The sequence below is a fragment of the Tachypleus tridentatus genome, chromosome 11 (assembly GCF_004210375.1).
Source record: "Tachypleus tridentatus isolate NWPU-2018 chromosome 11, ASM421037v1, whole genome shotgun sequence".
NCBI lineage: Eukaryota > Metazoa > Arthropoda > Merostomata > Xiphosura > Limulidae > Tachypleus > Tachypleus tridentatus.
In genome coordinates, this window is record NC_134835.1 from 29586227 (window position 1) to 29601230 (window position 15004).

General features: G+C 30.2%; 1 protein-coding gene across 5 annotated transcripts in view; it reads left to right on the forward strand.

Annotated features, from left to right (window-relative positions):
• The window catches only part of LOC143231845 (coronin-2B-like), a 47786-nt gene extending 36114 nt beyond the window's left edge, over window positions 1–11672 (forward strand). For 4 of the 5 annotated variants that reach the window (XM_076466562.1, XM_076466558.1, XM_076466559.1 and 1 more), the window contains 8 exons: window positions 811–975; window positions 1338–1457; window positions 1700–1804; window positions 2909–3118; window positions 3332–3445; window positions 5205–5383; window positions 7186–7387; window positions 9197–11672. In XM_076466562.1, coding sequence (XP_076322677.1) covers window positions 811–975; window positions 1338–1457; window positions 1700–1804; window positions 2909–3118; window positions 3332–3445; window positions 5205–5383; window positions 7186–7387; window positions 9197–9328 — 1227 coding nt within the window. In that variant the 3' untranslated portion in view covers window positions 9329–11672. Of the gene's footprint in view, window positions 1–810; window positions 976–1337; window positions 1458–1699; window positions 1805–2908; window positions 3119–3331; window positions 3446–5204; window positions 5384–7185; window positions 7388–8513; window positions 8932–9196 lie in introns of those variants that run through there. The other variant, XM_076466563.1, reaches the window with a different exon arrangement.
• Window positions 11673–15004: the final 3332 nt, after the last annotated feature.

Below are 15004 nucleotides of genomic sequence, written 5' to 3' on the forward strand. Positions count from 1 at the left end.
AAAGGCAAATTTTCTATTTGATGTTGAAATTAACATAACAGATGGGTTAAAATTATAATCTTGTTCAAGTATTAAATCATTGTGCCAGCTCATTTAACTAACCTGTTCAGTGCCGTAGATGAGAACTCATCCAAGCCAATCGGTAACACAGTGCCACGGACGAGTTAATTCGTTCTCGATAATACCTAAGTACAACGCTAGATATCAGCACCATACATGCATTTGACCTACTTACAAATTGTTTCACTTTCGATCCAAAATGGCATCACGAAAAAAGTTACAAAATGAAGAAGCATTAGAGTTGTATTGTAACAGCTGAAATACTTGGCAGTCAACAGGTTAATGTTATCAGGTTCTGTCTGTTTAGTTGAGTGAAATTGAAAAAGAATAGTAGTAATTTGATGTTAAACTTGGCATAATGTCTACAATTTTTTTTTTAATGTGTGTATGTAATTTTCTTCCAAAAGTAATGCACAGGTTAAAATATTTAGCTGGAATAGATAGTGAATTTAGTTTGTGAATTATAAAATAAAATTTTTGAATTAGGTTAATAAGCTATTATCAACTTTATCTCAGAAATAATTTTATTTTTTTTCCAAGTAAAAACTGACTTTTATAACTCCTTGAGCTGTATTTTTTAACATTATTCTGAAGGCTCGTATTTACATAATTCTCTCTGTGAATCTTTGTTTAATCTTTTTTAGTTTCTTAAACCTATCCTAAGTTAGGAAATTTTGCTGTAAAACAAATTTGTTTTATTGTTACGCATGCATTAAAGACAATTTTTTTTTGGTACGTGAAAACAAAAAGGTTCTTCTGTGGCACATAAGTACAGGAGAAGTTGTGAAGACCATTGACTGTCACCCTGATTCTATTTACTCAGTGTCTTTTAACAGAGATGGCAGTTTGCTGGCAACTACGTGTAAAGATAAGATGCTCAGGATAATAGACCCTCGACATGGAAAAGTGCTTATGGTTTGTTTTATTCTCTTGATAGTTTTACAGATGTAAATTTTTGCTTGTTCGTGATTTTATAATAATTGTTGTAGTTTAATTTATTTAGAGAAAAAAAAATTATCTGAGGGAAACAAATAGGTTGTATGTTAGATTCTCTAATTTAATGGATAGTTACCTGGCATTAACTGTAAGTGTGGGATTTTTAATAATTTAATTTTGAAATTAAATATTTTATTTTGTAATACAAATTTAACTTTCAGATGACCACTGTGTTTAATGTGGGTTTATGAAGTTGCATAATTACAGCATATAATTTAATATCAAAATTTCTATTAGAACTGAAGTCTTGTTTTTATTAATAAGAGCAAGTTCCTTTGTAGGAAGGTCCTTGCCACCAGGGGTCCAAGGCCTCCAAAGTTGTGTTTCTTGGGGATACTGGACGAGTGTTTACAACTGGCTTTTCTAAATACAGTGATCGACAGTGGGCCGTTTGGTCACAGGTGTGATTTTCATGTTGTAATCTTTATTATGTTTTTTTGCTTCTTTTGTGTAATAATTCTGCTTTTCAAGTAAAAATAATTTTAACATTGTCAACGTGGGTAAGTGATATCTTAATATTTAAAAAAGACACAAGTTTTGGCCATGCTTATAAAAGTTTTAAGATGTTGTTTGAGACTGAAGTCTTTAGATGTACAAAGACACTTTGTCAAATTTTAATGAAAAGGTTTTTTTGCTGTTTCAGTATGATCTTCGTGGACCTTTGAAAATAGAAAATATTGATTCATCATCTGGTGTTATATTTCCTTACTATGATCATGATACCAAGATGGTCTTTCTTGTTGGAAAAGTAAGTTTTTACTTTTGGTTACTGAAAGATAGAAGAAACTAAATTTTGTGTTTACAGTGCTGTGATAGTTTTATTGTCGTAATTTTTTACATGTTTTACAGTATTTCAGGTACCATGTATTCAAAAGTGATATCCATTTTATTCTTCATCAAGTAGAGATTTTTCATAAAATGTCGTGTGCTTTTACATAAGTGAAAATTTTTATGGAAATTGGTTTAAATTTTGGTATGCTTAAAATGGTGACAACCACTGGCTATAGATTTCTCTGGACCAATCACGATGTGGGAGACTTATTTATCATTATGGAACCCAAACATAATGAATGAATTAATAATAAATGTTCAGTGTGGCAAATGAAATAAAAAATCCCAACTTACATCAAATTATTATTTACGTCATGATTTATAAAACAACAAACAACATATGTGAAAGAGAAATAAATATTATCTTTGAAGTCTGAGTAGCAAAATTATGGAAAATCCACTATCAAAAAAGTAAAACAACTTTTATTAAGTTTAAATATGCAGGCTTGTGTTATTCATAATAATGTTATTTTAATATATTGAATCTGTACTTTATTAATATTTGGTATTTGTATTTGCATCATACTTTGGTGCATTGTATTTTTTTTTTGAAACATCATATATTTTGGTTTGTATTAAAAACAATAATGTAATGAAATGTCACTGAGTTTCACTCTTTCTTAATTAATATTACTTAATTACCTGCTTAATTTGGTTAAAATTTCTAGTATCTTTAATTTGCTTGTTAACATAGTTTTCTGGTTTACTTATTAGATTAATGAATACTTAATTGAAACATATTCTCTGGTCTTTTTCTTAGTTCATTAATGTTTAGTTTTTATTTTAAATATTCCAACAAAAATATTAATATAGAGTTTAGGTAGTGCTTTGATCACTCTGATCAATTGTACTTTCATGGAATCAGTTTGTTCTTATTCTAATTATTCTCTCATTCTAATCTAATTTGAATATTGAAAGCTGAGCTTATTTTGTTGTGTATTTCTGTTTAAGATGTGGGAATTTTGTACAAATATTCGGAGTAGTAATGTTTTATTTTCATTTTTTTATGATGAATTTGTAGGGTGATGGTAATATTCGATACTATGAGACTGTAGATGAAGCCCCATGGTGTTATTATCTTCACCAGTTTTTAACTGGTTCTCCTCAGCGAGGACTTGGTTTTATGCCAAAACGTGGACTTGACGTGATGCGTTGTGAAATATTCCGATTTTACAAACTACATGCTACCAAAGAACTTTGCGAGCCAATATCCATGATTGTTCCAAGAAAGGTATGACATTAATAACTCGTGAGTCGCAAAGATGTTTCTTAAAATAAATCAACCTTAATTGTAAGGTTTGAGGTTTTTCACAAGTTAAGATTTTCCAATCAGTTTAAGTGCCCTATAGATTGTCATTTAAACAATGTTTAGTACAGTTGTTGATGGTATTTACTGCAGTGAATTACATAAAATATATTCATCTATCATCAATTGCATGTACAGTCTGAACAGTTCCAATATGACCTTTACCCTGACACAGCAGCACCTACTCCTGCTCAGACAGCAGAAGAATGGTTGAATGGTCAGAACCGTAATCCAGTTCTTTTGTCATTGAAGGTTAGTTCTATAGATGCAACTTAAGTGGTTCTCCTTTCTCTTGTTTTTTATGATTTTCATTAGTCTTAGGCTAACTGTTAGCTAAAACAAGTACATGTTGAATGGAAAATACTGACTTTAATGGGAGCTGAAAATTATGGTTAATCAAGGAGGCTTTAATAGAGTAAGATGTATTCAATATATTTTTCATTAAACTTAGTTTTCCAGCTTAGACAGTGAAAATGCATTTCCTTAATTGTATATAATTGTTAAGTGGAACATTATACTTGTTTGACTCAAGGAAGTAAGACGTTTGTGAATAAAGTTTCATACTGTTTGTTATATTTATTAGAAAAAGAACAAAAATAGACATTCAAATATATACAAGTACACAAAATCTTAATCAAATTTATTTGAAGAAAGTGTCTAATATTGACTGTTTCGTTTTTTTTAATGGGCTTTCTTGTGGGTTAAAGAGAAAGCCAATTCTATGGCCTTTCATGAAGTTCATTTTGCCCTTCATTTCTGCATACAATTTGATAGTGTTAATATAACTTAACACATGCACTGAAGTAGGAATTTTATTTCTTCACTATATTTTCCATTTTGTTCATCTTCTGAATCTCTCGCGACTGTTACCATCTTGCAATTCTATTATAGATTTTAAATCAATTTCATCAGTTTCTGGTAAAACATTCTAATCAACGTTCACAAAACTCTCTGCATTCACAGAATCATCTGCATCAATCTTCTCAATCAGAGTTTGGATTTCGCTAGAATCGTCGTAACAAACATTTAAAAAAATGGTTATTTTTTAGCTTTTGTTAAAAATGAGAGTTTTAGGTAAATTTTCCCTAAATTGTAATATTAGGGAAAATAGGAATTTATTATTTTTCATGAGAATTATTTAAACAGTAGAATTTTGTATTTAAAAGACAAATATATTTCTACAAATCATGAATCTAATTTAACTGCAAAAATAATGATGGCAGAAAAAAGAACAGAATATATTTAACCAATATTTTCTCTAATAAAATGTCCAAGAATTTATTAATATTAAAACAAATTATTAATAAAAAATAACGCATTAATATTTAAACATATTATTAATTAAACAATAACGTATTAATATTTAAACAAATTATTAATTAAACAATAATGCATTAATATTTAAACAATAACGCATTAATATTTAAACACATTATTAATTAAACAATAACGTATTAATATTTAAACAAATTATTAATTAAACAATAACGTATTAATATTTAAACAAATTATTAATTAAACAATAACGTATTAATATTTAAACAAATTATTAATTAAACAATAACGCATTAATATTTAAACACATTATTAATTAAACAATAATGCATTAATATTTAAACAAAAACATTTTTCCATCTTACTCAGGTTCTAATCCTACTTGTTGATAGATGAGGTAGGTGAAAGATAGTTTTCTGTCCACGTTATGTAGGTTCTGCCATGTAGAGGACCTTTTATGAGAGAAATCTTAAGATAATGCTGCAAAATTTTGATATTTCTGGCTAGTACAGGTTTCTGCCCTATGCAGTTTCTGGCTTAGACAGGTATTACTGTACATATATATATCCAATATCATCTATACTAAAATTTTCTTAACTGCTTCCTTGATGTTCAACAATATGCTGTTCAACAATAGGACACATTTGTTTAGTTTAATGGGCAGGGTATGGGAATTGAATTTATGGTTTTCATGTTTATGTGCAAGTTTTAATGTTTAATTATTGAATACTGACAGACGGGTGCTGGAGCACGCACCAACAAACCAGTGTTATATCATCCAGACAAACATTACTTAACAACGGCAGACCGAAACAATGAACGAAAGTTTTTCTTCATCTCACAAGACAACAGAGTTGACTACAGAGAGAGCCATATCAATAACAATGTTATCAACAGCAACAGAGCCTTGGATGAGTAAGTAAAACAAAGTAGTTGACTTAAGAATCGGATAATTGATTGAAATTATTTTGGTAAATATAAAAATAGGCTCTACAACAAAGTTGTTAACTTAAGAATCGGATAATTGATTGAAATTATCTTGGTAAATACAAAAATAGGCTTACAGGATCAGCATTTGGAAAGTTTTTTAGAAAATAATAAAATAAGAATTAGGATTTTTAAAATAATGCAGTAATTTTTTAACTTACTCTTGAGAAAACTAACATATGAGAAATGTGTGAATGTATCTTATATTATTAACTTTTGTTTGTTAAGTGGTGACAAAAAAGGTTTTGAGTTTTAATTATTAAACTACGTAACAGCATGATTTTTGATCTTTTGTCAGCGAGGTGCTCATTAATTTTGACCTCTCCTTTGATTTAAATGTATCTATTTAAAAACTTCAGATGTGCTGAGGTACAGAAAAGCTGAAGAATGACATTGAAATTATGAGAATTAATTGTAGCTTTGGTGTTTTTTAAGAATTAATAGACATAGAAGTTGAAGAGATGCATTGGTAAAGAGCTAAAAAACTAAAGTCTCCAGACGGAGGTTATGTAGTTTTCACAGTTTAGGTGTCTCCAGACGGAGGTTATGTAGTTTTCACAGTTTAGGTGTCTCCAGACGGAGGTTATGTAGTTTTCACAGTTTAGGTGTCTCCAGACGGAGGTTATGTAGTTTTCACAGTTTAGGTGTCTCCAGACGGAGGTTATGTAGTTTTCACGAGGTTATGTAGTTTTCACAGTTTAAGTTTAGGATGAAATTGGTAAAAAAAAATTCTGTTGAATTGTGATGAAGTTTTGTGATTAAAGATGAGTACAACAGATATGTTCTATTTGAGAATACTGATTGATCCTTTTATGACATTGGAAAATATGTGATCACCTGTATGTGTATATCCTGAGTTAAGGATTTGGTTATTTTGATTTACTATGTTTGTTAAAAGACTTCTATTTGTACTATGTAAGGAGTTTGGTCTGAGTGTTTGTCCATTTAAGGGAGAACTTTTTTATTTTACCATGATTAATGTAAGGTAAAAACATTTAAGGTACACATACTGTATCAAAAGTTACAGAATATATACTTAACTCATTTACAATATACTGAGCCTGTTGTGAAAGGGTTAATATACTACAGTAAAAATGTAGGACTATCAGATCCAAGGGTAGAACCTTCTGTGGACATGAAATGTAAAGATTTAGTAATCCTCTGGCTTTTTATCATGACCTTTGAACTGATTTTTCTATCGTGTATCCATATCTTATAATTACTACCATGCATAGGAACTGATTTCATTATCTTAGCTGTGCAATTAACTTGAGGATTGTTTTGTATTTACCATAAACAATGGTTTTCAGATGTATAAAAACGTACATGTTGAGAAAGGACACCTTCGTGTTGGGGTTGGTGAAATAGAATATTAGTAAAGCATGGTTTTCAACCTTTAAATATATTTGTTACTGACAATTGGATGGTTGATAAGCAGTAAAATTAGATTAATTCAGTGTTATTTGTTGCTTGTATACTTTCAGACTGATAATTGGATTAAACTGTTTATGGAGAAAAAAAACCCCCGAGAGAATAAGGCTTGACGAAGGCTCTATAACACAGCTAAAAGCTTTATGAAAGATAAAAAAGAAAGTGACTTATTATCTTGTTCATTTTTCTCCACATTGATTTTGTACTTACTTTAAATAAAAAACGCTTTATTTCATGTGTAAGTTAAAAGAAAATAATTGTGAAAGCTGCTTACCAATTAAACTATGCTTTATGTTCAGCACCAATGAAAACAAAGTTATTGAGATCACTAAGAATCATCCTTGGCTTGAAGATGAAGAAAAGGAAGTGTCTAGTGGAATGATACTGTGTGATGTTGTCTACAGTAGTGCTTTGCCAGTAGCCTCTTATGTAACATTGGATGACACTGATAGCTCTAGTGATCCTGAAATTGAACCAGATGGACCACAAACAGAAGCAGAGGTAGGACCTTTTAGATAAAACTCTGGTGAAATTTTAGATTTAATATTTTAGAATAATTTTAGACATGTTAACAATTTTCTTCTACTAACAACTACAAAAGAAATGCTATGATAGGTATCGATGTTGGGACTTGTGGTACAGAAGAAAAGAAATAATATTCAAACAATCTGCCTGCCTTAAAATGTTGTAAACATTCTTTCGAGTTTCAGTTAACAAACTATGTATTATCTATAAGATATATGTATTAAATTCAGCCTATGTTTTATTTTTTTTTTTTTTACATTTTCTCTTTCATCTGATCTGACTTTCTTCCTATGTAACATGTTGAACTTTATTGTCTCTTGAAGTTTTCTATTAATACATTTTTTGGGTTTTCTGTTTAACACATCTGAATTTCTTCTTCCTGTATTACATGTTGAACTTTATTGGCTCTTGAAGCTTTATATTAATACTTTTTTTGGGTTTTCTGTTCAACGCATCTGATCTGACTTTCTTCCTATGTAACATGTTGAACTTTATTGTCTCTTGAAGTTTTATATTAATACATTTTTTGGGTTTTCTGTTCAACGGATCTGATCTGACTTTCTTCCTATGTAACATGTTGAACTTTATTGTCTCTTGAAGCTTCATATTAATACTTTTTTTGGGTTTTCCGTTCAACGCATCTGATCTGACTTTCTTCCTATGTAACATGTTGAACTTTATTGTCTCTTGAAGCTTTATATTAATACTTTTTTGGGTTTTCTGTTCAACGCATCTGATCTGACTTTCTTCCTATGTAACATGTTGAACTTTATTGTCTCTTGAAGCTTTATATTAATACTTTTTTTTGGGTTTTCTGTTCAACGCATCTGATCTGACTTTCTTCCTATGTAACATGTTGAACTTTATTGGCTCCTGAAGCTTTGTATTGATATTTTATCAGGTTTTCTGTTTAACACAAGAAAATTAATATTTTGTATGTTTTATATGGCCACTCCTTACATGTTATTTAGTGTATTAACAAGTAGGTAGTTAATGTTTTATTTTTTAACCACCTGTTTACTACATTTTACAAATATTTGGAATTTCCAGTTTTAATATTAGAAATGTTTGTGACAACATCTGCATGCATTTATATTTACAGGTGTGTGACTTGTGGAGCTCAAATCTGAACATGCTTAGCTTGATTGTATTTTTTTCCATTGGTCAAGCTTGAATGTAGTATATTTATCTAATGTTTCTTTTCTCTGAAGGATTTAACTTGTAATTGTAGCTGCTTTGTTGTAAAACAAGAGTAAGAGAAGGTTTAGAATAGCTTACTGTTTATCAGCTTTGTTTAAGGGTGATAAAAATGTGATTTATATTTTGTATTTCAAAATAAACGTTTCAGTTGTTTTTAGACAAAAAATAAAATATCTTAAGTTTATCTTCATTTGTAGTTTGAGTCATCTTGTTGTGAATGTTTTTTTTAAATTATCTTTAATGTTATAATTTTTGTTTTATACTTTGCAGTGTTTTTACCTTTTCACTCTCCTAGCATTATTATAAATGTTTTCTCTCCAAACATATTAAAAACAAAAGACATGAAAATTTTTGAAAATGTAGTTTTTTAACCCTTAAATGGCAGCCATCATCAGTTGCTTTTGCAACCTTATAACATTCCTGCTGTTTAAGGGTTAAGTAATGGTTTTTAAAATATATTTTGTTTTGTGCATAGTATTTCATTTGTAGAAACAATTTGTTTAATTATGTTTAGAAATATGTATATAAATAAGAAAAGAGAATATCTTATAAAACCTTTCAATATTTTTACATGGATTGGAGTAGCTGAAAAAGGCCTATAAACGTCAGACAGTGGAAATCAAAATGTTAAATGAAGAGTTGTCAGCCAGAAATGCCCAAATACAAGAGCTGGAAGATCAGTTGGAGAGATTAACAACAAATCACAGACAGATGTAAAGATGAACAGGAAGTTGTGTTCGGTTTGTGTCACGTGTGACTTTTGCATTAGTGCAGCATGTTTTGATTTGGCCTTTACTTGGTTCAAAGTTGTAATAACTATCTTGAAAACAGTGAGAAATATGTAATTATTTTTTTTCTTTTTGGGATCCTGATGAGGGAGGCCAAACAGCTTTATAGCACAGCCAGAATTACTAATTTTCCATTGGTTATCAAAGTGAAAAGAAAACAAAATGGGGAAAAAAATTACTTGAGGTTGATTTTGTTTTCAAGTTGTTTTATATGAGAATTGTGGTATATTTGTACAAGTTCTCTATGCTCTGTGAAGCTGTGCTAGTTATATTTCACTGTTAAAAAGTAGCACTTCAGCCATCACTATGTTACTTCAAGTTGCCAGGCATTGCTAACCAGTGTTCCTCTGATGTTTAGGTAATTAGGGTGAGTGTACTGAAGTAGATACAAGTTATTATAAATTTTTATTTATATAAAAGTACTCGCTGAAAATCACATCTGCATTTCTATATTCTTCAGTTACTTGTGTAAAAGTTTACTGAACATTTTCAGTGTTTTGATAACCACAATAGAAGATCTAATGTGTAGGAAATCTTAAAGTAATTAAAGGCAATTCATTAGTTAGCTTCTAAACGACAAAACAATTTTTGTAAAAACAAGAGTCGGAAAAGTGATGGCTCTCCAATATTAAAGTATATTTATAAGAATGTCTATACAACAGCATTAGTTAAATTTAAAGTAGTGATTTTACGATATTCTACACCCACCAAACGTTGAATTTAAAATAGATGTAACTGTTTAATAGCAAAGTTTAAATGAGTTTTAGAGACCTGATATTGTAGGTGTTATTTTGTATATTATATTGACTGCAGATTAATAATGCATGTAGGTTACTTTTGGGAGTACGTCTAGTGAATAAACTGACTGGTTGTTTTTTTACGCACTACTGCTGATCTAATTAAATATGTAAAGTTTTAGAAAGCAAATATTTTTGTATGAGAGTGATGTAGAATGGTAATGCAATATTCATTTTATGTGTTTAATTATTATTTATTTGTTTACTGATATTATGACTGGTGCAAAATACATAGGAGGCTCTATGTGTGTGTCTCTCTCTCTCTCTTACCAGTCTTTACGTACCAGAAACTTTGGTTTCATATTTGACTGTTAGAACTTGAAAGATGCAACAATTTTTAGTATTAAATTATAGTGATCTGTGTTCTTAAGAAATTATCTTGAATAGTTGAATTTTTATTTTGATCTTAATGGATGTTGTGGCAAGAGCTTTAAGATTTGGAAAACATTTTAGCTTTGTACCATTACTTTGAAATTATTTCACTTTGTTGGAGTCTGCCATATGATTCTTTTGTTTAGTGGAGAAAAGCTTTTGGTTACAAGGAGATTTGGAAATTAATGTGTTAATAACAGAATTTTACTTTTATTGTTAAATAAGCATAAAGTGTTTAACCCTTAAATGGTGGTCATCATCAATGCTGCTACCTACAACATTCCTGCTGTTTAAGGGTTAAGTAGGTTTATCTTAATATTTCTCATTTGGAGGTTTTCATACTTTTAAGTACTAATTAAGTTTGTACGGCAACTAGAAAAGGTGGTAAGCTACAGTTTATATAAATAAAATCTCCATAAACAAAATTCAAACTGTAGAAAAGTATAGTTCCAGACAAACATTGAAAACAGAAGTTTTAGAAAATAAAGTATTAGTTAAACAAACAATACAGTTTTACATAAATAATAAAGTAATGAAACAATACAGTTTCAAACAAACATTAAAAACAGAAATGTTAGAAAATAAAGTATTAGTTAAACAAACAATACAGTTTTACATGAATAATAAAGTAATGAAACAATATAGTTCCAGACAAACATTGAAAACAGAAGTTTTAGAAAATAAAGTATTAGTTAAACAAACAATATGGTTTAATGCAAGTGAGGAAAACATCAAATAATTAAATAACACTTTGAGTAATATTAGATTTCAAATATTTTAATTTACATAGACGTTATAAAACTGACCAATAGTGACACTATAGGCAGTTCACCATACAGCTATACATGGTTGACAAAAAAGTGCATTTGAAGCTAAATGTGTTGGAATCCAGAAGCGCTTATTGTAAGTTGTATATTGTGTACACGTAGTGTTTTTAATGTATTTGTGCCACAAATTATTTTGTTTGACTCAACACAAGGGTTAGTCTAGTATTACAATTCTTGAGCCATTTCTAAGAACATTTAAACGTGATCATATTCCAACAGGGCGTCATCCTTGTAATTATATTTTGGATTATTTATATTAAAAGAACATTAATAGAGCTAGAAATATTATCATTATTTCCTTGGGCAAATAAAACAAAATCAGTGGTATAATTATTATAACTATCTTAGCTTTAGAATAGAATAAATTATTATCTTGCCTACTATTTGCAATTCATCACAGTTTTCTTATTTGTTCTCTACAAAACAAGTATCATTAGAACTGTTATTTACGACAAACTTTTTTATTTTACGGAATAGTAAGAATTTCGATATCCGTGTGTTTCCGTATTTTAAATCGCGCAGGTTTTTGTTTGACGAAAAACGAACGAGCAGCTTATAAATACGAAATGTACAAGAACATCTGTGATGTGTATATCTCGTAAGTTTGGCGGTTTTTATTTTAAAATATTATCACCAGGTTCGTTTTATTCGGGCTCAGGTGAATTTTCCCGCGTAAGAGCAAGTTAATGTTGCGATTTTTTTTAAAAGATGATTCATAAGTATGGCTTACAGGTGGTCGCAGATATACGAAGTCAACTGGAGTTATGAATCTAATTAAACCCTCATTCCTAGCTACCGTTAGTCTTTTTCACGATTTTTGGTGTTTTTCGGCATAAAACAAGTTTAAATAAAAACAATCTTATTTATGGGAAACTAATATTGTATGGTAAGAAAGTTTTACGTGTGAAATGTGTACGTTATTGGTGTTTACGTGTGTGGAAGTTTGAACGAATCGATAATTTTTAGTGCTTTAAAAACTGGTAGATTTTGTGTTCAAAAACCATTAAATACTTTTATTTTGATACAAAAGTATTGAAGAAATTTTGGAAAAGGAAGTGGACATGTGTCCGAAGCCCATTTAACTTCTATATTCACCTACAGTTCGTGTAAATCCAAGATATACCTTCCTCTCCCACTTTCAGTTAACACTTTGGACGTTCTATATCATCTCGTATATTACGTGTATTTGTGTTGTAATTTTTGGTTATATTTAGTGCAGGTCGGTGCTCAAAAATTTATACATTTTGTAGATTAGAAGTTTTATAACGTATATCTATTAATATAAAGTTCAGTATTTAGTGTTTCGGAGAATTCTGCTAAAATATTCAAAGTCTGAGTTCTTTCGAACAATGCAAACGAAAATAATTTATTATACTTCTATTGTCTGTCTGTCTTTCTCTGGTATTTGGGTATATATAATTTGTATACCCAGGAGGGTCAGGTACACCGAGGCCTCCTTCCGTTGCATTGTTGGAAATAACTGATTAATATGGAGTAATATGAACTTTAGACTGGTCCTTTTCAGGGCAATGTCCATTTATATTTTTCCTTTTTTTTATTTTTTTTTAAGTCTATTTACGTAGGTGGCTGTTTTAATTTAACACTATTTTATTAATTATTATTAATTAAATTTGATTTTATCAGATGTACAAGTTTATCGGGGAGAGGTGTTGGAAGCAATATATCTCTGGATTTGATGTGTAATACTGTGAATTTATCCATGTTTAACAGAGTTCATGATGTATGTTAACATTTGTGGTAGGTATTTTTGATGTTTTCATAATTATTTTAATGATTATATCTGTTAGATTGTTTTCATTATTTGGATTTGTGTATTTTGTCAATATTTCAGAAAAGGTGGAAGTAATGGTATTGGTTAGTGTGTTATCAATATTCATAGGAGTGATTTTATGTGCGTCTTCAGTTGTTTTAGGTGAATCTTCATTACTTGTTCATGGTTTTCCTGGATGATTGATGTTTTCTTGACTACTGCAGCATACGAGTTTGTTTGTGTTTTGTGGTGCTGGAGTGATAGTTGGTTTTGATCTGAATTTTGTTTGTTTGTGGCTTGTTCATGTTTGGATTTTTAAGTTCGTATAAGTGTCTTAATTGATATTTAGGTTTGGGGTTTTGTTTGGTGCAATGTGAAATGTGGTGATTTTCTCCACAGCTTACACAGCGCGCAGTTGCTTGGTATGCTGCTGCTACATGTCCAAACCTTTGGCATTGGTAACACTGTGTTACAACCACTGATGGTGTTTCGGTTTGTTCTACTGTGTATTTACGATACCACAATGTGATACCATTATTTATTAGCTGGGTTATTTTTTTTGGTATTTTTCGTAACTACTTTAATTAGATTAGTTGGTTTTTTAGTTATATTAGAAATTATTCGTTCAACTGAAACGTGTTTTATGTTTGGTTCAGTTAATTCATCCCAATATCTTCTATGTCAATGTTTGGTGTATCCCCCTGATTACGAAAGATTTGGGTGTTGGCCCAGCTCCAGGTAAGTGTATAGTTATGTTTCCTGTTTTAATGGCGTCTGAAGGCCATTCTTTCAGTAATCTATTAAAGTCAGCAGGTTCCTGTCTTTGAACGAGGACCCCGCCGCGAGACGGACGCTTAATGTTAGTAATGTTAATCTTAGGTTTACATCTGAATATTTCTTTACTAGTTGTGGTTGGTTGTAGTTTCCTGGTATGCCTTGTATGATTATGGCGTTGTTTGGTAATTTAGATACATTTTTTTGTGTGTTTCTGTGTTTGTTTTTTTTTGTTTTTCTGACTTCTAGTCTTCACCAGTGTAAAGCCTTCGTCGTCAGAATTTGTTTCGTTTGGTTCCGAATTTGTGTTAGTTTCAATATCCAAAGTGGGTTTTTTAGCATTTACTAGTTGTTAGTTTTTCATTGTCTAACAATGTAGCCTCAGCTTCATTGTTGACAGCAGTAGATTTTATATTTTCGTCAATTATTTTATATATTTTGTTCTTTTTTTTTCCCCCATCTTTAATTTGAGTAACATCCACTGGGGAGGCTATAGTTTTTAGTTCTTCTTTAGCCAGTTCTATTAAAGTTTTTAAATTTATATTTTCATTTTCGGGTAGGCCACCTACTTTTTTGACTTTTGTTGAACACTAACCTAGGCCTTTATTTTCGACGCCATTGCATCTTTCGACTTGCCGGTCTTCTTCGGTATTTCGGCCGGTATGGCTCGTAACTTCAAATGGTGAGTAGCCCAGATAGAATTGTATGAAGTGATAGGTTCCCGACAAACTTGCTCTTCACTCAATTTTCTGTTATAAATTTGCTAAGATCAAAAATACGTCTGCTTTCTTTCACTCTCAACAACTTCGAAAGTCCTAGTTCTTAATTACGCCTAACAAAAGAGAATTTGAATTCGTCCGGCAAAATGTCTTTCATCTTTCATTGGCTGCCGTATCATACTTCTATTATTAGTCCGTTAATGTAGGTTCTGAAAGAAAGATTTTTAGGCGCGAAACAGTCAAACAACTCACGAGATATGGCTGAATACTTAGAGTTATTTATCTTAAGAAAACGCTTTTGTTCTTTACTGCGGATATCGAATGCTTTTATTTTTAATAGTTATT